We start from the raw sequence: 24,240 nt of genomic DNA, 5'->3' as shown, positions 1-24,240 counted from the left end.
ATGACGACGGGCAATGACATTGATGACCTATGCTCCAAGGTAAACGACTACCTCGCCAGCCTTTCTCGCTTCTTCACTGCGAGGAGTTTACAACGCTCCCCCACTAAATCCACGGCGACTCTTTTCACCACCTGGACAAAGGAGGTCAAGCTACAACTCAAGGTGAAAGTCGATGATACACAAATTCTGACGGTTAACAACCCCAAAATTTTGGGAGTTACCTTTGACAGCTTGCTCTCCTTCTCAGCGCATACAACCGGTATTGCAACTAAAGTACAGAATCGCAACAAGGTTCTCAAGTCGCTCGCCGGCAGCACTTGCGGTAAAGACAAGGAAATGTTGCCGTCGACTTTTAAAGCAATAGGCCGACCGGTTCTAAACTATGCTTCGCCTGTCTGGTCGCCTGGAACCAGTGATTCGCAGTGGACGAAGCTTCAGACCTGCCAAAAAACTGCTTTAAGGACCGTGACAGGATGCCTCCTGATGTCACCTATACAACATCTACATAATGAGGCCAAAATGCTGTCTGTTAAGGAGCAAAACAAACTGCTCAGTAAGCAGTTTCTGCTAGGGTGTTACCGCTGGCCTCACCCATGCAGACACCTGCTCGAGCCTGAGCCACCTCCCCAGCACATCAGGAGGCATTTCCTCAACTACGCGGACGAGATCCTAGACAAAACAGACAGACAGCTACTGGAGCGGACAGTGTACAGACAGGCCATAAATGACATTCATCGGGAGACCCTCACCACCTTCTTAACCTCCCGATCCCCGAAGAGCTCCAACTTCCCCGATTTATTACGTTCTGGATATTGTAGCAGGTTAAACTCCTACTTATCCAGAATCGATCCCGACATACTAAACATACATATGTCCGGCATGTGAAGACACCCCGCACGACACTAACCACATTTTCACATGCGCTATTAAACCCACTCATCTAACATCCCTCTGGACCCAACCCGTTGAAACAGCTAGTTTCCTGGGCCTACCGTTAGATGAGCTAGACGAAGACGACCGGTGATTACGCTACACTGACAGGGGAAAAGTACTGCTACAACAACAACATACTTTTTGTCATTAAAGGCAATTTTATAATTCCGCGACTGAAGAAATCCTCGCCCCTATAAAGCAGCTGCGCTCCAAATCACCATTTGCCATGATAAAAAAAGTTAGCTTAGCTCAGTAGAAAATTTTTATCTAACTTGGTTGTAAGCGTTTTTATGAAATCTTTGAAGGAAAATGCCGAAAAAATATTATTAAAAAATAAAATTGAATTAAGTAAAAATCAAAAAAAAAATTAAATAGTTAAAACTTTGCAATGTATTGCGCTACTATTATTGTGAAGACACGCATTTGCATGTAAATGACAGAAAAATTAAAACAACTATTTTGCCTGTACGAGAAATCAAGCCTAAAATCTCTGATGGCATTTTTCTAAAGCTCAAAATCTGAAATAAATTTGCAAAAATCTTAGATTGGTAATTGAACGCGAACTCCGTGCATGCGAGAATCGACCGATCCAGCACTAGTCTACTAGGCATTTTAGTGCAGAGAATACAAATGCGTGAGCCCTGCTACTGTAGCGCGAAAATGCAGATAGACATGCAGACACTACTCATAGAACAAACACACATTCATATAAATGAACATACGAACAGACTTAGAAGCACGTGATGCAGACCAAAAGCGAAGACGACTACGCCGACGTTCATTTACTCGGCAACCATCAACGATAATCGAACCGCCAGATCGGGTAGGAGACGCACGAAAAGCATTTGTGAATCAAGTAGGTATGGGTGTGTGTGTGTGTGTCTGTATGCGGCGTCGGAGAGACAAGTGGGTCTACAATTTCATTGGAATTTCAAACAAGTGTCAATCGATGGCAATGAATGCACTGGATATTTAGCGAATTGAACTTGTAGGTGGAGACCATGGAGTTTGTTTGGTGACATATGTACACTGGACGGAGAGACTACCGGCTGACTCATGAAGGATTGACAGCACAAATAGAGCAATAAAAAGCCCCATTTTGTAAAGTACATACGAGTATGTGCGAGATGATTTCTGAGCTGTTGGAAATTGAGCTAAATAACGAGTAATTAATAAAGAGATGCATAAGTGAGTGATGGAATTAATGTGAAAATATTAATAGGGTGAGAATAAAAATAGGAACAAAGAAGTTGGAGGGGGAAAGCATTCAAGGGAATATAAATATAAATACGGAAGAGAAATAGAATAAGCAAAATAAAAACAAATGAAATGAAGATATAATAATGTAAATAAAGCTAGAATAAGAGCAAATAAAAGAATTAAGTTAAAATTAAATTAAATTGAGTAAAAGTATATAGGCGGCCAAGTGTGCCATTGCAATCGTAACTTAGGTTGCGACAGAGATGTGAATTGTAGAAACACCGACCGAGCTGTCTATTAGCTAACATAAAAACAAAGTCCTTTGGGGGCATTATTTATGTACAGGATCATTTTGATATGGATTTGAAATAAATCATTCGTCAAAACGACAAAGCATGACGTTCGTGTACAAAAAATTTGGATGAAGTCCTCAAACTCCCGTTAAATAAATATCACATAATCGTAGTTTTAATTTAAATTAAGTTGGAAGTGCAAAGCTGTTTTTCAGATTCAGAAGATTTAAAGGGCGCGTTAAACTTTGACTGTTTTACGGTTCACGGTTTTTTTTCTTTCTCAGTTTTTTCTTCTCTCAACAGCTGAATTTTGCTTAAAAAACTTGCATGCAAAGTAAAAAAAAATTATTTGCGCTCAATAATAAAAGTTACAAGCAAGAATTTTTTAATCAGTTAATAATGATTATAATCAAAATATTTATTTTATTTATAAAAAAAAGGTTATTCAAAACTTAAATTGGATGTTTAATTTTGTGCCACCTTGTATAACTAATGTTTAAATTTTATTGAATTTCTGTTCAATTAGCACTGAATTATTGGCACTTAGAGAGATTGAATTATTTCACCATTTCTCCAAGCCAACAGCAAAGTTTTTTTAAAAAATCCAAACTCAAGCAAATTTTATTTGACTGCTAAAAAGAAAGATAAAGATAACATAAAGCAAGTTTGCAAATTGGCGATAATAACTAAATATTTATTAAAAATTGTTTTGCAATAACTGTTTTTGTTTAATTAAAAATGTTTTTTAATTTTCAATGCATTTTTTTTTTTTTTTGTAATTTTCAATATTTACATATATATTTTTTAAATTTCAATAATTTGCAGAGAAATAATAAAGCGATAATAACTAGAATTTTATTAGCAATGGGGTTAAAATAAATTTATCTTTTAAATTTTCAATAATTTTCTTTTTAATTTTCAATAATTGTTTTTTTTTTAAATTTTCAATACAGGGTGTAATAACTTAAGTTATATTAACAATGTAAATAAAATATTTTTTGTTTGTTTCTTTTTTTTTTTTAATTTTAATCAATTGGTTGGTTGGTTGGTTTAAGGGTGACCCCGCATCGGAGTGACGCATAGACCGCAGTTGGGTCCGTTGTGTTGCCCTAGAGCTCATTATATTATATGATTTCCTCATCAGAGATCCGATTTTCAGGTCCGAGAGTACTCAAAGATTGTCAATTGTTGGAGAACCTAGAAGAGTGAGTCGACTTCTGGCTAGGCCGGGACAACTGCACAGCAAATGCCTGCTCGATACTTCCTCATCTTCGTCCTCGTAGTATATGCACACGCCGTTTTGAGGAACCCCGAGCCGACGTGCGTGAGTGCCCAAAAGGCAGTGGCCGGCGATAAGAGATGTTATATGCCTTAGTTCGTGTTTCGAAAGACTTATAAGGGTTTTTGTCTGTTTCAGATTGTAGGATGGCCAGATTTGTCTGGTCGTAACGCAAATAGTTTCCACTCGCCACCTCCGAGCAGCAATGCTGTGAAATTCTCGATCAATGATCACTTTACATGTTGAGAGCGGAATGTGGATTGTGGGTAAGTTACTAACATTTGATTGCGCAGCTCCAGCTCTTGCGAGCTCATCAGCTTTACAGTTACCTTCGAATCCACTGTGACCCGGTATCCAGATAACTTGGACAGAATTCTGAACACTTATTTTGTTAAGAGATAAGAGACAGGATCGAACCACATCTGAGTGTGTATAAAGGAGCTGAGTGCTCGACCGGCCGCTTGACTGTCAGTGAAAAAACGGATATCCTCTAGTGATATTCTCTTTTCTACGAGAGTTTTCGCAGCATACCATATAGCGCATTTTAATCAATTTCTTTTTTAATTATCAAAAAAATGTTTTTTTTTTATTTCAATATGTGGTTTTTTTTAATTTTCAATAATTTTTCTTTTTAATTTTCAATAATTGTTTTTTTTTTAATTTTCAATACAGGTGATATTAACTTAAGTTATATAAACAATGTAATTAAAATAATTGTTGTTTTTTTTTTGTTTTTTTAATTTTAATCAACTTCTTTTTTAATTAAAAAAAAAAATTTTTGAAAGTTGTTTTTTTTTATTTTAAATTTTTTTTATTTCAATATGTAATTTTTTCTTTAATTTTCAATAATTTTTTTTTAATTTTCAATACATATATATTTTTTTTAAGTTTCAATTTTTTTTATTTCAATATGTAATTATTATAGTTTTTTAACTTTTCAATATATTTTTTCTAATTTGCCTGTTAAAACAACAGTAGACTGGAACAGTGTAGTGAACAATCGAAAGAGGAAATCAAAACTATGCGCAGTGAGGAACAGATGGATGCCACTACAAAAACACCACGTAAAACTGGATTACGTGACTCCGGTCACGTAGTCATTGACCGCAATGAATCAGCACAGCAGTTAGCCCGCACCTGCGCATATTAGAAGTAATTGAGTGTAACTTTGTCGTTTCTTTACGCTGATAGTTTTTGATAGAAACCCGTCCGAAATTATTATAAAGGCACCATCAAGTTGGGGCCATTTACTTTTGTATTTCTTGACTCCAATAATTTTTTATATAAATATACTTTTCGTTCTAAAACAAAGACCATAATAAATTTGAGTTGCAAACTTTGTTCAAGATTTATAAAAATTCAGAAAAATTCTCAAAAAAAAAACCAATTTACAAATTTTTAAATTTTAATATAATAAGCAAGTTTGCAGTAGTTCAAAATTCTCCTTGATTTTCGGTACTTTTTCCCCCTAAAGTTGTTACGCATTTTCTCCTTATAGGGAATGCACGCCATGTTTTATAGCGTTTGTTCTCTCTTTTATAGAATATTGCGTCTCTGGAGAGAATAATGAACCTGTTAAGTAGAACAGCTGTTGGGTGTATGATAAGCGACGCATTCCACGTGTCTATGTGAAATCACTGAATAAACGAAAATTCTAGCCCTCAACAACAAAAAACCAAGCCTAATACAGCTGTTCGGAACTTTGTTGAAAATTAAATAAAAAAATCACAATCAGAAAACTTGTTTGACTTGACGCGTCTTATTAACACATTTCCGTTGTCTAAAGCGACATATGTATATTTACATTTAACGGTACATTAGATGTTATTGACATAATAATCGAGATGATTCGGAAATTTATCACCATTTGACATACGTGCGCATGTATGTTTACCTAATGAATAGTCAAGTTGATCTCGCATTGTGCGCCTGTAGGTGTTGATGAGGAGAACACATAGTGCATGCCACTCTGTAGGAGAATAAGTAGCGGTGTAAACACCTAGACAAGCCAATGAAGAAATCAAGTCGGCAATAAATGAGTCATTGTCCAGCGATTTGAAGTTGATTTATGTACATACAAACATGCACATATATATAGAATGTGCTTTAAATATCTGCCATAATATAAAAAAAAATTGTTTCTGTGAATATTTGTTTATCATTGCCACGCAACATTACTTATAACTGTCATTGCTGACCGACAGTTTGATGACATAAATTATTATACGTTTCCTCTTCTCTTTGATTTCTTATCGCGCAAGTCAATCTTATAAATGTGGCAATCCTGAAGTATACGAGGGGCGTTCGATAAGTATCAAAGCTTGATTTCCCCGTACTAAATGAGCGCATACTGAAATTTTGTAGATTGACTCAAAAATTGGAATTTTATTGGCAGCCAATTGTAGCAAACGCGTAGAGTATTTCCCAAGAAATAAATAAAAATAATAAAAAAAGGCAAAATTTACTATAATTTAAAAAAAAAATAAGTGAAGAAATAAAATCGTACGACTAGGCCCGGCATTAGATGCTCTGATTGGTTTGCCACCACTTGATGCTGTCATGCAAGGATACGCCTGCAGGCTGAAACACAATGGGAACTGGTACGGCCCCTGTCTGGCATTGGAAAACAGAGTAGGCATGGATTTCGATCCAACGATTCTCTCCATGCCCCTTGACTCCATGCCATCGAGAGTCGTACTCGAAAAGAGTTACAGTGTTGTGCTGCCAGAGGCTCAGTCGTGGTCAAACTCAGAAAATAAGCCCGGCAAACACTGTTTTCGCATTTTCACGGATGGCTCCAGGGCCGAGCATGGCTCCGGCTCTGGGGTCTACGTGGAATCCAGCGGGACAAAACTGCACTTTGCGCTTGGAATGCATGCATCTGTGTTTCAAGCGGAGGTGTATGCAGTTCAAGAAGCGATGAACTTTGTTGTGGAAAACCGATGGAGAGGCAGATCTATATGTGTCTGCAGCGACAGCCAGGCTGCCCTCATGGCCTTAGGCAATCCCCCAACCACATCAGGGGTAGTCGAGTCCTGTCAATCTATGCAGAGCTATGTCGGTAGTCATAACAGCCTGATACTGGGTCCCGGGACACGTGGGTATCTTGGGAAACGAGACCTCTGACTCCTTAGCTAAGATGGGCTCTGAGGCCAACTTCTTTGACTCAGAGCCCGTTTTGCCACTCCCTTCTGCGGCCATCAAAGCAACGGTTAGCAAATGGATTACTACAACCCACAAACAAGCTTGGAAGGCTGAGAGAGGCTGCAGATGGACTAAACTGATGTTACCTGTCAAGCCCGATCGACTGTCGCAAACCATTCTGTCATTAAGCAGAAGGGAGTGCAGACAGCTGGTTGGACTGATGACCGGCCACTTTCTGTGGGCGAAGCACATGGAAAGAGTGGGCATCTCAGACAGTGTACTCTGTCCAGCTTGTGAAGAGGAGGATGAGACGGCGGACCACTTTCTGTGCGTCTGCCGCGCCTTTGCTCGAATCAGGTTTGAGGTCTTTGGCACTGATGTGTTAAGAAGCGACCACCTTGGCTCTTTGGCACCTCAAGGTCTACTCCGATTACTTCGGAGATCGGGTAGATTTAAAGAAACGTAAAAGGGAACCCACGTGTAGTACAATGGACTTACTTAATGTCTGAGTGCTGCACTTGCTAGTTGTCCCGACAAACAAAAACAAAAAATCCCATTCTTCCTGTAGTGCGCGTTTCAGATAAGAAGCATTAGAAATATTGTGGTTTCTTATTTTATTTTCCAGCGCTGACCACAAATTCTCAATAACGTTGAGATCTGTCGTCTGTGCAGATGTCTGTACTACATGTGGGCACTTCCAGATAAGCCAAGTTTTTACAATACCAGACGTATATTTGGGATCGTTGTGTTGGTAGAACCTAAACGAATTCCTAATGCCCATTTTATCCGCACTTGGTACTAAATTATCTTTTAGCAGATCCAGATACATCATTTTATTTATGTTTCCTTTGATAAATGTAAAATTTACGGCGCCTGAATAGGACATGCAACCCCATACTATCACACTGCCCCCGTCGTGTTTAACTGTAGAGCGCAAATTACATGGATGAAGCGTGGTGTTTGGTTTTCTCCAAACGTAGGACTTTCCATCGGACGTGAAAACGGACTTCCAGAACGAAATATCTTTGTTCAAATGTTGTCTGCAAAACTCTTTTATTTGTTTTCTATTACGAGCATCAATCAACGGCTTAGGCTTATTTCGGGCAGTCCTTCCATGAAAAGGAACGCAGAACTCTACGAACAGTTTCAGGGTTACAGATCTTGCCTGCGTTCGTTAATTTTGGCTTTTCGTTCGGGTTATTCTTCAACCTTACGAACAATCCACCTCTTATCTGCATTTAAATATTTTATTTGGCGCAGATTTGCCCTTATCTTCTATCCTGTTTTCGTGGCGAAGCCTTTCTATAATGTGCTGGACAGTTTAGGACACAATAGCAGCAATTTCTGCAATTTTTTATTGGCTTTTGCCTTCTTTATAATGACTTTAAACTTCTTCTTCCCCTTTTTCAAGTGAGGTCTGTTTTCCCACTTTAAAAAATTTAAATTTTTCAACTTTTTTTACAAAAAATGTTTGAGAATGACTTAAGACGCTAAGCTAAACAAAAATAAAATACGAGTACATTTCACCGTTATTGCATTCTCTGAAAAAATATAAAATACACTGCATCATTTAAGCTGTGAGCATATTTTGATGAGAAGACTATGCATTTGTTGCCATATTTTTTCAGCAAGTTTTGTTTTTGTTATTGTTCTTTCTGCAGTGGTAAAAAGTACATACATATCTCATTACATATATACACTTTTTTTAATTAAATTTAATAAACATCGAGTCATTTTCTGTGTTGCCTGCATCAAATAAGCTGTGAGTCACTGTATGTGCACCTAAAATGTGTTGATATCAAATTTTTCTTAACAAACATACATACTAATTTTTGAAGGAATATTTGCACCTCAGTGATCTAGAGGTACAGTTAGTCTAGATTTAACCAAACAGGCCATACTTTTTTTTATTTTTTGTACATTTATAAATTTTTCTTGCATTTTAACTTTTTAATATACTTTTCCTTGGCGAATTATACAACCCCTATCTGGCAAGCCTGATTCTCTAATTGCTTTGAATACTTGTGAATTTGCTTAGATGCTTTATAAGTCCCTAAAAACTATAGCCACCATCTTTTCAGCCGATAGAGCCAACTTGAATTACTTCAGCGGTGCTGCAGCTTCTTTGTGCTCTTGTCTATGCCCCTTCTGTAACCGAATTTCGTTTTCTGTAACAACCGGTTCACAATTATCCTGAATAGATCCAGGTTTTCGCTACACATGAGGCCCAGAACCTAACCAAAAATCTAATCTAAACTTAGACATACCAAGAATTTTATCTCAATTGATTGCCTTTTTGTTTTTTTTGTTTTCTCTTTTTGGTCGGGACAGACTGGCAGCACTCAGATACAATTAAGGCCATTGTACTGCACTCAAATTCCCGTTTTTAAGGCTAATTAATGGATCTCACTAAAATTTAGCATTTCCTCTCGCATCATACGGCGAACTTAACAAGAAACTCGCACATGATTCCCATGAGTTGTGTTAGCTTTAAGTTATGTTAAGTTGAGTCTAGACTAACTGCACCTTAAGTTTGTAAAAATTTTTACGCCGCAACTTTTGTACTGTTCTAGGCAAAAAAGTCGTGTTTCGAGCGAAAAAATTGAGCCTCAATGAAGAGGTCACACCTTTCGGGAGCATATCGCCTCGACAACAAACTTCCATCGTACACAGTTCTGGGCTGTTGTTTTTGTGCCGTCCCATGTGATGTCTGCAGCTGCTAGCTCGCGCAACATCTCCAAGTAGTCGTTGGCCGATTTTACCGAGATCATACGGGTCAGCGGCGATACCGAGGCGAATTTTGAAGATTTGTTTTGTTTTTTGGAAAATGGGAAAAGATTCCCATTGAGAAGAGATTACATCAAAGTCCCGGGAAGGGTGTATGACATACAGACTTTTTGTTTCGTGTTTATTTATTTGAGCTTCCCACTTCACAAATTTACTAAGAAGTGCGAAACTACAATAAATTTTTCTTTACTAAATAGAGTATTAATTGAATGACCCTCGTAGATTGCTGCACCAATGTAAGTGGCCAGCATGAAGTTCAATAATCCGTCAACTTAATTGTGACACTTGCAAACACTGATATCAAATTTTATTGTCGGACATTTTAATAAATAAAATATGTTTTTAAGTCAAATAACAGGGATAAATAGATAAGTACAAACTTATATATAGGGTGGGCCATGTAAAATTTGCTTTTTGAATAGGCTATAAAAAAAAACTAATCAATATTTTTTCAACCTTTTTTTTTTTATTTTGAAGATTGAACATTGTCATTTATAAATGAAAAATAATATTGCTCGAATGACTCCCACGACTGGCTTGACAGTAGGCCATTCGATCAACCCAATTTTTAAACACATTTTCGATTGTTTGGGCTCCAATTTCATGAATGGCAACTTCGATTTCGAGTTTTAAAGCATCAATCGTCTCTGGATGGTTCGCATAGCATTTGTCCTTAAGGGCTCCCCACAAAAAATAGTCCAACGGGCTTAAATCACAGCTCCGAGGCGGCCAATTGATATCGGAATTTCGGCTGATTATTCGGTTCTCAAAAACGGTAGCCAAAAGTTCGAGTGTAACTTTGGCAGTGTGACAAGTTGCACCGTCCTGTTCAAACCAAATGTCGTCCATGTCATCCTCTTCAATTTTTGGAAACAACTCGTAGAGCATGTCACGGCAACGCTCGCCATTTACTGTAACCGCGGCTCCTCGCTCATTTTCGAAAAAAATGACCATATGATGCCGCCAGACCAAAAACCGCACCAAACAGTGACTCGTTGTGGATGCATGTGCTTCTCTACAGTAAAGTGTGGATTTCCTGAGCCTCAAATCCGACAATTTTGCTTATTGACGTAGCCACCAATGTGAAAATGAGCTTCATCAAAAAAGAAGAAGAAGACTCACCACTTTGGAAATAGGTTTTCAATATTTCCCAATTTTGTTCAAGCGTATAGCGTCCCATTTCGTAAATGTCAAACCTTTAAGTAAATTATGAACACATTTGACATGTAATTTGTGTTACCATTCTCAAAAAAATAGGTGGTTCAAAAAGCAAACGCTATATGGCCCACCCTGTATGTGGTAAAAAAATTATGAACTAAAAATTGCGAAAATAAAAAAAATTGCATAGTTACTTTTGCAACGTAAAACGGTGTCGCTTGGCATTGAATTCACTATTTTTTTATTTTTCACTTTCGTTGTTTTTTTTACTTTAAAATTTTTTTTTTGCTTTTTTGTTGATATATTTTGTACTTAATTTCTTAGTTTTTAATTTAACTTTTTTTTTTTTACTTTTAGTTTCTAATTTGTTTCACTTTTCTTAAAATTCTCTTTTTTTTTATTTATATTCTATTTCAAATTTGTGTTCTCATTAAGTTTTTGGCATTTAAATTTTGTTTTTGATTTTTAGTTTATACTTTTTTCCATCTTTTAAACTTTGTTTTTACTTTTTTTATTTAACTAATTTTTTTTTACTTTGTATTTTATTTAATTTTTTTTTTACTTTTTATTTTTTTATTTATTATTGTTTTTTTTTTTATTTAACTGTTTTTTACTTTTAGTGTTTAATTTTGTTTTCACTTTTCTTTAATTTTCTTTTTATTTCATTTATGCTAATTTTTACAATTTTTTTCTAACGCATTTTTTTACAATGACATTTTTTTTTACGTTTTAGTTTTTAAATTTTTGACTAATAGGACTATGAATAAGTTCGTGCGGTTTTTTTTCGAAATTTGAAACTTTATTGACGTAAAATGGTTACAAATTTAATATTCAAAATATTGTCCATCGCTTACTACTACTTTTTCCCATCTTTCTGGCAATTCACGGATTCCCTTTGTGAAAAATTCGGTCGGTTTTGCCGCAATCCACGAATCGATCCATTTTTTGACTTCATCGTAATTACGGAAGTGCTGGTCAGCCAGGCCATGTTGCATCGATCGGAAGAGATAGTAATCGGATGGCGCAAGGTCTGGACTATACGGCGGGTGGGGTAGGACATCCCATTTGAGCGTTTCTAAGTATGTTTTGACCACTTGTGCAACATGTGGCCGAGCATTGTCATGTTGCAAAATAACTTTGTCGTGTCTATCGGCGTATTGCGGCCGTTTTTCTCGCAGTGCTCGGCTCAAACGCATCAATTGTCGTCGGTAGACATCCCCCGTAATCGTTTCATTCGGTTTCAGTAGCTCATAATACACAACACCCAGCTGGTCCCACCAGATACACAGCATAACCTTCAGGCCATGAATATTCTGCGCCGACGTCGATGTTGAAGCATGGCCAGGGTATCCATACGTTGCCCGACGTTTTGGATTGTCGTAATGGACCCACTTTTCATCGCCAGTCACAATTCGATGCAAAAAACCCTTTCTTTTGTGCCGTTGAAGCAGTTGTTCGCATGCCATAAAACGGCGTTCAACGTCTCTTGGCTTCAATTCATACGGCACCCAATGGCCTACCTTTCGGATCATTCCCATGGCTTTTAAACGTTTGGAAATGGTTGATTGATCAACTCCCAAAGTTTTTGCAACCTCTTCTTGCGTTTGAGCCGGATCTTGATCGAGCAATTCCTCCAATTCGGTATCCATGAACTTTGGCGGCGCACCCTCGCGTTCTTCGTCTTCCAAGCCAAAATCACCACTTTTAAAGCGTGCAAACCACTTCTGGCACGTTCGCTCAGATAGAGCATGCTCACCATAAACTTCCACCAAGATACGATGACTTTCGGCTGCTTTTTTCTTCATATTAAAATAATGAAGAAGAATTCCCCGCAAAAACACATTATTTGGCACGAAATTCGACATTTTCAAGTGTGGTAAAAATATTGTTGTTTACGCTTCAAATAAAAAACTTATACTGACGTTTGTGCCTTACGACAGTAGCTCTCCAATGAATGTTTGGAAATGTGGATCGATGGAATAATAATCAAGTTACGCCATCTGTTGTAAAACCGCACGAACTTATTCATATCCCTATTATTTCTATTTTATTTTATTTTTTTTTTCTTTTTATTTCTGTGTATATTTTTTACGTATTAATTTTTATGTTTTTTGATTAAAACTGTTTTTTCTTTTGGTTGGTTGGTTGGTTTAAGGGTGACCCCGCATCGGAGTACCACATAGACCGCAAGTTGGGTCCGTTGTGTTGCCCTAGAGCTCATTATTTTGAATGATTTCCCCACCTAACCGAGATTTTTATTGTAGATTTTGATCAAAGATATTAATTCGTTTCGAAAATTTGATAAGAGATTCGATTTTCAGGTCCGAGAGTACTGAAAGATTGTCAATTGTTGGAGAGCCTAGAAGAGCGAGTCGACTTCTGGCTAGACCCGGACAACTGCACAGCAAATGTCTGCTCGATACTTCCTCATCTTCGTCCTCGCAGTATCTGCACAGGTCGTTCTGAGGAACCCCGAGCCGACGTGCGTGAGTGCCCAAAAGGCAGTGGCCGGTGATAAGAGATGTTATATGCCTTAGTTCGTGTTTCGAAAGACTTATAAGGATTTTTGTCTGTTTCAGATTGTAGGATGGCCAGATTTGTCTGGTCGTTTTTTCTTTTAGTTTTTAATTTGTTTCAATTTGTTTAAATTCTCTTTTTATTTTATTTTTATTCTATTTTTTAATTTTTTTTCTCATTAACTTTTTGGCATTTCAATTTTGTCTTTATTTTTTAGTTTCTACTTTGTTCCATCTCTTAAACTTTGTGTTTATTTTTCTTTTAATTTTATTTTATTTTTAATTTTTTTTCTATTTTTTTCTATTTTTTTTTTTTTTTTTTTTTTTGTTTTACTTTTTATTTTTGAGAATATTTTTTGTTTATTGATCTAATTTTATTTTCACTTTTAGTTTTTAATTTTGTTTGCACTTTTCTTTAACTTTCTTTTTACTTCATTTATATTAATATACTTTTTTTTAATTTTTTCCCCAGTTAATGTTTAACATTTAATTTTGTTTTTTTACTTTTTAGTTTTTAATGTTTTTTTTTTTACTTTTTAATTTTTTTTGCACTTTTTTTAATTTTGTTTTATCTTATTTATACTCTAGTTAAATTTTTTTTCTCATTAATTTTTTTTTACATTCCAATTTTTTTTCAGTTTTTGGTTTCTAAAGTTTTTTATTTTATTTATATTATATTTTTTACTTATGTTTATACTTTTTAATTTAAATTTTTTACTTAAAAATTTTTTTTTTTTCAATTTTCTTTTTACTGTTTTATTTTATTTATATATTATTTTATTTGCATTATATATTTTTTTGTATTTTTTTTACTCTTTTATTTTATTTTTTATTTGCTTTGCATTTTTACATTACTTTGCCTGCTTTTTGCAACTCTCCATGATTTATTTCATAATTTTTATGCGACGTGTACTCATTACACTAAGTGTTTTTTGTGTACAAAGAGATCCAGCCTACCAACCAGCCAACTGGTATTGATTGTATCGCGCTACCGTTCGTAAACAAATTTTTCATGTTTTTTTAACAACCAACATGGCAACTAATGTACCACACATAACCGTATCTTATCATTTGATAAAAGCAGCAGTGATAACCCCAGAAGGTAAAAGGAAGCAAAAATTGTTTCTCTAAATATTTGCTCACCGCAACAGTAAAACGCATTCCGATGTGTTTTGGAATACAGGCACTTTACTTCAAAAGAAATTTTTAACTCGCAATTACAACAAGCAAATCATTTATTGGAGGTACGAAATGCACTTAAAAGCAGCATTTGGAGGCTCAATAGGGAAATCAAATACTTCATCTGCTACTGTTGATGGCCTGCAGAAGACAAAGGTTGAAAAATGGCAGACATAAAAAAAATTCGGTACATAAGGTACAGGTGCAGGTGCAGTAAGACACTGCTAGACCCATTGACCTATTCCCCTTAACTGTTAAAGAAAGCGAATTCCGAAATCGAATTGTGATTGTAATACCCAGAAAAATCGCAATCCACTTCGAGAACATTTACTTCTATGTACATACTTTTGTTGAGGGTCTCTTCAAATCGCGCCGCTGAGGTGGCCTGTAGATCCACTAGTACGATCAAATATTTCAAAGTAAGCTTGAACATATGTGAATATAATCAGAACACTAAATTAGTGAATTTTTCTTTCTTCATAAATTTGTGTTCGTTGGAAGAAGTAAATTTTTGTGCAAAATTCTCGTAATTTGCAGAGTTTCGCCAAAAGGAATAAATACTCACTTAAAAATACTGAAACGGGAGGTTCTACATATACATCACCCATCTCTTACCTCTACAGATGCTACTTCGATTTATGGCACAAGCTTGGGCTGATTAGCATTTTCCCCTTTTTTAGGACGAAATCCAAATATGATTCAATCCATGGAATACCTAAAAAAGATGAGGAGGGCCTTGTGCGGTCCAGAATGAGCAGCCAAGATTGAAGAAAAGTACTGGCAAACATAGAGAGAGAGAGAGAGTACTTCGAAAGAGGTGCTTCCAGAGTTACTGGACTAGTGGAAAGTTATAAAAACTAAGAAGGATTTATACAAAGGTAAATGGTTTTTATGGAGAACTTTTTCATGGCAGCTACACTCAGGAGTTTGCAATTGCCAGCCGAGGGGCGACCGCTATTTTCACAACTTTTTCTCTATCATTTTGCTGTTTCATGTACGGCGATTTGAACCTACGTACTCCCGAATGGTAGTCACGCACTAACCATTCGGCTGCGGCGGCTGCTTCACAATCGTGTAAGTCACTCAAAAGTAGAGGTAAGAGATAAGATCCCCTCACCACAAGCTTTCTGCATCTTTTGTAGCGTTTCGGTTGCCGTTTTATCGAAATGATAAATTTAAATGATACATTTTTGAGGAAACACTTTCAATTTTGAAAGAAAAAAGGCAGCAGCGATTTGCATTAAACGATTGTCCACCCAGTTGAGCTTTTCGCAGCTATGTGACCTTTCTCGAATAGATAAAGTGAAATCTGTTAAAAATCTCTTCAAATCGCAGACGCAAATAATCAACTGGAAAGTTAAACGCTACATTTATGAATACGACTAGAATTTCAATCTAAATTCATTAACACAACACACATCAAACGGGTATGCCCATCATAGCTAATGGATTACGTTAGCTAAATGGTCGTTAAGATTAATTTCAATGGGTCAGAAAAAAATACTGCAATGGCACAAATATTACGACAAATCCAATATGCACAAAATGTGCGTAATTGCTATAAATGGCACAAATCTACTCGAATGGTCGTACAGTAATCAGCGAGTGCAAAGCGCTACAATAATGAAACACCATATGTTGAAGGCAGCAAGGCAAATAGTAGATGCATACATACATATGTGTGTACACTTGAGGACGCATATTTAAGACTGAAGAAGACTTTTGCCTTATATGGAGAAAATAGTCAACATCGCATGTACAATACAAAAAAATTCTAAAAAATCAACGCGATTTTTAAGCGGCTTCAGACTTACATTTTATTTTACTAGAATTGAGTGGACTATAGAACTGCATACCCAGAAGTTTTATAAAAATTCTGATTCAAAAGTTGAAATTTTTTTAAATTAAAAAAAAAATTTATTAACAAAAACTTAAATGAAAAAAAATTTTATTAAAAATTAAAAAAAGTTTCAATTAAATTTGAATTTTCTAAAAATTCTGATGCAAAAGTTGAAACTTTTTTTTAATTTAAAAATTTAGTTTGTTTTTAAACTTTAATTAAAAAAAAATTTATTAATAAAAACAAAAAAAAAATTTTATTTAAATTTTAATTTTACCAGAAGTAAAAACAAATTAAAAAATGATGACTTAAAAAAACTTTCTTTTAATTATATTTTAGTTTTTTTTAATGTTTCAAAACAAAAAATTAATTACATCTTAAATTTAAATTTTAAATTCTAAATTTAAAAAAATTTAGATTAAAAACAAACTTTAATTAAAAAAAAAACAATTTTATTAAAAATTAAAATAAAAAGTTTAAATAAATTATAATCTTTCTAAAACTTCTGATTCAAAAGTTGAAATTTTTTTAAATAAAAAAAAAAATTTGATTCAAACCAAACTTTAATTAAAAAAAAAAATGTAAATTAAAATTTTATTTAAAAAACCTTTTTTTGTTTTTAGATTTCTATTTTTTTTTTTCATTTTTCTGAATTTTGTATAAAAGAACTTTGATTTAGAAGGTATTTTTTTCATATAACTACATTTTTATAAAACAGTTACCAAAAAAATTTTTCCAGCGTATATTGAAAAAATTTGAAGTGACTTAATTATGTGAGCACAAGTGTATGTAAGTATGTGTACATATATGCAAAACAAAGTCGCAAATTGTCGAGCGGTCGATTAGTTAACGTGCGGCAAGGTAAGAAGATCATAAACGAGCCTCACTGGCAATGGTGGTAAAACAATATTCAAATATGTATGTATAAACGTCTACTTATGTACTTATGTGAAATGCCCAACCATATCTACTCGCATGTAGCAGTGTTCTTGCATCCTCATAAATTCTAATCAAATTAATAAAATCAAATACGAGCAGCGGAAGAGCTACGCCAGCAACAGCAGCGCACAGTCGCAATGAGATACACCCACGCCCACGCGCTTACGTGCATAGCTGCATACTAGAAATTCAAATAAAGATAAATATGTAAAAAATCATCTACATGTACTCAAAGCGAATTACGAGAAGAGAGCCAAAGAACACAGGGCTCTTTGAAAATGCAGTCTGGCTCGTGAGACACTTGGGTTGTTTTATTGGCGCCAAAATTCTACTATTTCTGCATCTTATAAAACCAAGTTCCAAAATAGGTGCATATGTACGCTAATAACTATGCACAGCAGGCACCGATTTGCGTACGTTTTTTTTTGTATTTTGAAGCTAATTCCTACTGGAAGGACATAGATCATAGAAACTTGCAAAGACACGCCTCTATAAGCAAAAATTTCTCAAAAAATCATAAAATTAGTTTTCAAACATCAACAAATTAAAAACGACTCAACTGATTCGCCTGCTGACAGTAGTGCGACACTCTGCGATGGGTATCCATGCGGTGAGGCTCAGTATAGCTTCATCTTTTCAGCATCAACTCCACAGTTGCAAAGCTTTCACGAGGTTGTAGTTCCAACAGCTTGGCTCTCGCTTTTTAGCTACGTCTGTGGAGCTATCAGGTTTGGATATAAGCCGCCTGGATGATTTTGTCAATAGTACGCATCTTTTTCCTATCTGTAATCCATGATCACCAAGGTTCCAATATCTCACTTACACATCCCTCTTCCCTCGCTTCATTTTATGTGTAATAGTACCATAATAGACGGTTTCCTAGTCCTCCTCCTTCAGGATCAACCAACTAACTTAACAACGCAAACAGGTTTGCTGAGAGCGCGAGGCGTCGTGGTAGAGGAGGTGTTGTCTGAGTGCCACAGCGTAGGCCCAATTAACACCAAAGATGCCATTTAGATATACCATTTGTAGAACCAATGCCTTTTATAAGTCGAACCGTCTTGACTTGATTATGAATCCGCCTATGTTGTAATTTTCTTGTCTGCAATTTCTTTGAAGTTAACCATCGAGATATCCTCGTAGAGCACTCAGACTTGAGTCCTCATACCCATAGTGAAAGACTGTTTCCTTAGGTGTTCTTGATTTCTTTAGATTCTTCTTCTAAATCTATCGTTGCCCCATATTCCTAGCATGGTCTTCCAAAGGCCAGTGGCCGGGTTGCTGTTGACGTATGTAATTCTGAATATGTCTGGTCGTGGTTTTCTTAACAAGGAGGCGTAAACAATACTCACTTGATCCCAGTAAAAGTAGTTCCACTTTCTTATGTGTCTGCTGAGACGGGAGGAACTTCTATTGAAATCATCTATTACGAGGGAGAAGTAGATCCTTAGCTGGTGTACTGTCACTTAATGAAATTTGGACGTATAGAAGCGGTGCTCCTGAAGTCACAAGATGCTAATGTCATCGGTACAAAAAGTCAGAGTCTAGATGTTATCGGTACAAAAATGAACATTGAAGAAAAGCCTTTATTAGAGAGCGCAAGGCAAGCCAAACTCCAAAAACTCTCATTTCGAGAAATCAAAAGTGAAGAAATTTTGATTTATTTTATAATTCCAACTTCGGCGCTACTCAAAGTGTGCGCTCCAGTGTGGACAGACTGTTAGTTCACACGGTTGCTCTTGATATTTGCAGACATTTGGAGTTTCGTATTCATCACATTCGGCCGTTGCTCATCTCTTGAGACCGATTTGATTGCAAATCGCTTTTCGCTGAGTTGGCAGCGTGAGGCTTCCAACCTTTCGGAAAAATGCATATGCCGATGAAAAGATAGCATTTTCTAAGACTTAGAAGTCAATCCAAAAATTTTTTTGGAAGATAGATATCTCGTTCGATGAGCTCAAACTTCAACTCTTCATGATCCTGGATTGTTCAAAACATTGCATTGATTCTGGTTCTTAAAAATCCCCATTAACTTTGCAAGCACCTTGTATTTTTTATTCGCATATGGCAAGTTTAGCCCACAGCAAGGCACAAAGGCACGCACGCAAGGCAGTTCATTGGTTTGGCGGCCCACAGTAGCAACAGCTGCACTGCGACAGCCAACAAGTGACAATTGCCAGCTTCCTGTGGTGCGCGGATTCGCACTCCAATTCGCATACGCGGGCAGACAGACTGCAAGTAAGCGCATTTGTAAAGCACTAACGTGAGAAGAGCAACAACAACAACAACAAGCATTTAATAAAAATTAATATCGCATTTATGTGAACGGGCGAACGCTTACGCCGACAACAACAACAATATAATTTCTTTATCATTTCATTTCACCGTTTGCTTTTATTTTCACAACGTTTTCGCTTTCGTGCATTTTTTTTTTTGTTCAATTTTTGTTTTTTTATTAATACTTTTGTTTGCGCGTTCATAATGAACTCGAATAAGTACACGATATGATTCGACGTAAACGATATGCAATATAAAAGCAAACAACTACAACAAAAATGTAATAATACAAAACATGAAGCGCATGTCCGTTGGTTGTGGTGCTGCACCCCCTCCCGCCCAAAAATGCTGCTGTGCTTCCACACGCTTGATTAACCTTGTTTACGTGACCGACCGAGCAGCTCCGAGATGAAACGAAAAAAAAAACGAAAATCAGCACCGCCGCCACATTCAATGCAAAGCAATGAAAAGAGGCATGAGCGGGTGTGAGAACTCGTTGTATGAAGGTACGAAAGAAGATATTTTGCCGGTTGTTGACGTTGACGATGGAAGACGGTTGTCGTTGTCAAAATCAGTCAACGACAATGAAATCCACTCAGTTACCACTCAGCGCTAGCAGCTGCCTGCCTCCGGCTTACACCGGAATGTTGTTGATTGGTGATGGAGAAATCGAGATTTGAAGATTTAAGGGCGACGTAATCGACTGCTTTGTCGAAAAAATGGAAATAGCTGTTGAATACTTTCAATCTCAGCGGAATTCGAAGAATCACAACAATAAAAACAATAAAAATTGCATGTATGACAGCTTGCCGTTTTGTGGATATTTTACGATTTTCGAATAATTAACAAAAGGATTTTTTTTTGTTTGGAATACCATTGGTATCGTTGTAATAAATACGTAGATACGATGAATACTGCATAGTAATATGAGGATATGGGAAATATGCTAATGAAAGAATTATTGAAAGATTTTTTTTTCCTTTATGTGGTAAAATATAGAAAGCTTCAACCACACGCTCCGCCATAAATACATTTTCTTTCAATTTTGCAAATGCAGTGTGACTAGCTGATGTTACACAGAGCACAAAAGAGAAATACTTAAACAAAAAATTTCGATTTACAAAATTTTCTTGGACATTTTTTTTTATCTGTACCTAAAATATGTATATTGATTACACTTGTTAAGCTCTAATCTATTTTTAATGTATAATTTATTATACAATTAAACCTAATAATAATAGTAATTGATTACACTGATTTACAGCAAAAATGAGCATGGGGTGCCACTAGCCCTTTACTTTGTAGAATCGTTCGCTGGCTCCGAAAAACTAGTTAATTTTTTTTTTTTTTATGAACCCGTTTTCGAGATATTTACAATGGTTCCATTTAAGAGATGATAATAAAAATTTCCTATAAATAGCGTTTACATGACTTTCTGATAGACCAAATGGAATAGGCCAACAATTTCAGAGTTTCATTTTTTTTTAAATAACTTTTTGTAAACTTCTTTCCTCCAAGTTAAAGCCCGCCGTTGTAGAAATCAATCAAGCAGCTATCGAAACAAATCCATGGATTAAAAATAAAAAACTTTTAAACCAGTGTTATCAGGGTTGGTGATGCGAGAGCAAGTGATATACCGTGCAATAATAAACTCAGTTCCTAGACCAACACCAACGACTGCTCAGCAAACAGTTCCTGTTAGGGTGTTACCGCAGCTCCCACCAATGCGGACACCTGCTTGAGCCTGACCTACCTCCCAGGCATGTCAGGAGGCCCCTCCTTAACTACGCGGACGAGATCCAGGACAAAACAGACCGACAATTACTGGATCGGACAGTGTACAACCAGACAATTAACGTCATTCATGGGGAGACTCTTCCCACCTTCTTAAGCATCCGACCCCCGAATGCCGTCATCAGAGTCCAACCACCATCCATTGCAGACGAAGAGCTCCAACTTCCCCGAGAGTCACGCGTAACCTTGGCACAATTAAGTTCTGGATAATGTAGTCGGTTAAACTCCTGCCTATCCAGAATCGACCCCGACATACTAAACATATGTCCGGCATGTGAAGGCACCCCGCACGACACTAACCACCTTTTCAAATGTCCCTTCAAACCCACTCATCGAGCACCACTCTCCCTCTGCACCCAATCTGTCGCAACAACTAGTTTCGCGGGCCTACCGTTAGCTGCGCTAGACGGAGACGACCGGTGATTACACTACACTCACAGGACAAAGTTACTGCTGCAACAACAACAAAATTTAGCCGCACCGAATATGTCCCGAATGCAGTGCGTTTCATTGCCGCGCTAGCTGGCACCTGAGTCGACATGGCACAACAATTTTTTTTTATTTATTTATTTTTTTTTATGAAGTAACTGAAACAAATACGTTTATTCTTAAGTAAATATGCCCCGAATGAGGCCATTAGGCGGATTTCTACGAGTATCTCGACTACAGCGCCACCTATCGTATCATATTGTAGCCTATGTCCGCACCAGATGTCTAAGGAATAAACTAAACAAAAAAATTATTGAAACCTTTTCAGTACTTTCAGAGCTATTTTATAACAAAAAATATTTTTATTTACATAAATATTTACAGTGAAACTGAAGTAAGAAAGAACCAAAGAGAGATAGTCTAAATTGAAAAACATTACCTAAATAAAATAAAAATAAATACTTGGCGCGTACTCTTCTGTTAGGTGTTTGGCCGAGCCACTCCCCCTATTTGTGGCATGCGTCTTGTTGTTGTTCCACAAATGGAGGGACCTACAGTTTTAAGCCGACTACGAACGACAAATGGGTTTTTATGTAGCATTTCCATGGCAGACATACATACACTCGGAGGTTGGCCATTGCCCGCCGGGGAGCGACCGCTATTAGAAAAAACTGTTCTATCATTGTACCTACTTATGAAATATAGAGATAAATCCCGTAAAACTGTTTTCAATCTTAGAAAAAACCAAATCGCCTATGAATTCTCAAATTCATCACTGATTTTGCAAATCAAACGCCGCAAAAACACCAGGTCTTCGAGAAAATTCAACCTGCGCTGCCTGTCGTCGAGCTTAGAAAGAGCGCTCGGGTACGTAGTTCTTTCGAGAGTACCATGAGAGCTAGTGTCGGCAATGCATCAAACCCACCAATGTGACCCAACAATCCAATCCAAGTTCTCAAAGAAGGTTCAATAAAAATATGAAACACATTCTGAAAAGTGAATGGACTCTACCTCTTCCTCATATTTACAGTTTATGCAGAAACCTGGATCCAATTCCTGCACAATGTTGCACGAGTGTTCAGTTTAAATTAGCGACACCTTCTATAGACACACACGCAGTGGGTTTTAAAAATTGATTTTCTAAATTTGTAATAAAATCTACATTAAACCTTAGCATATTTGCCTATAAATATAAAAAATAATATTAACATATTTTTATTCATGTGTCGTATTGGTGGTGTAAATCTTTGCAGAATCGGCTTCAATCCTGTTTTGAGGGACCTGGTAATTTGCGATGAAAAATGGGTCACATAAGAGAACAGCAGTCACAAATGATTGTGGCCAAATAGTGGTAAGCTGGCCTAAGCGATCGCCAAGAATGGATTAGCGGCCAAGAAGGTTTCGCTGTGTATTTCATGGAATTGAAAGGCAATCATCCGCTAAAAGCTGCTTTCATTCGGCTAAAGACACAACTCGCACCTTTACTCTCATCAAAAGTACAGATTGAAGCAGGCAATATCCCATCCAAACAACAGCAGACCACACGCATCTCATCTCACAACGCGCCAGAGTTCTGATAGTTTGGATGGCAGGTTCCAAGCATTTCTAAATTTTCTTGATAACAAAACTAGTACAAAACTAACCGCAAGAGACTTTGTCAATCACAGAATTACAAAATCAAAATCGCCTTGGAAATGGATAATGGATTATGTAAGCTCTTCTAAACAAAAAAAAATGTAAAAAAAAAAAAAAAAATTAAAAAAAAAAAAAAAAAAAAGAATAAAAATTTAATTATAAAAAAAAAATTATAAAAAATTAAAAAGAAAACCAATACAAACAAAATAAAAATAAACACACCAATTTTTTTTTTCAGATTCGCTGCATTTTCTTTCAAGGAAGGAAACACTCAGCACCAAAAATCAACGCAATCTTTGCGACACTTAAAATTCAATGGCCTATCCAACTACAATACATACTCTAAAATTTCAGAGTAATTCTAATTAAAAAAATTTAAATTTTCATGAAAATTTGTCGAATTTTTAGAAATCATGTATAAAGTCAAAAGCTTTGATTTTAAGGGTATTCGTTGTAGAATGAATAACATTTTTGTAAAAAATGTGTGGAAATAAAAAAAAAGCGAAAGAAAAAAAGTCAAAATTGATCAAAATATTCATATCTAACGGCGGCCGCCGTAGCCGAACGGGTTAGTGCGTGACTACCATTCGGAATTCAGAGAGAACTTAGATTGGAATATCGGTGAAACACCAAAAACGGTTTTTCTAATAGCGGTCGTCCCTCGGCAGGCAATGGCAAGCCTCCGAGTGTATTTCTGCCAATGAAAAGCTCCTCATAAAAAACATTTGCCGTTCGGAGTCGGCTTGAAGCTGTAGGTCCCTAAATTTGTGAAACAACATCAAGACGCGCGCCACAAATAGGAGAAGGAGATCGGCCAAACACCCAGAAAGGGTGTAC

The 24,240-nt window shown here is 36.3% G+C and overlaps 1 protein-coding gene across 1 annotated transcript; it reads left to right on the top strand.

Moving 5' to 3' along the window:
• On the top strand, nucleotides 1–612 carry LOC128864859 (uncharacterized; the record flags this gene model as incomplete). The annotated part of the gene is made up of 1 exon (XM_054104616.1): nucleotides 1–612. A coding segment is annotated over exon 1 (612 nt), but the record flags the coding sequence as incomplete, so codon positions are not given.
• Nucleotides 613–24,240: the final 23,628 nt, after the last annotated feature.

Source organism: Anastrepha ludens, chromosome 5 (genome assembly GCF_028408465.1).
Source record: "Anastrepha ludens isolate Willacy chromosome 5, idAnaLude1.1, whole genome shotgun sequence".
Taxonomy (NCBI): Eukaryota; Metazoa; Arthropoda; class Insecta; order Diptera; family Tephritidae; genus Anastrepha; species Anastrepha ludens.
The sequence above is the reverse complement of the archived record's forward strand: the minus strand, read 5'-3'. Positions and strand labels throughout refer to the sequence as shown.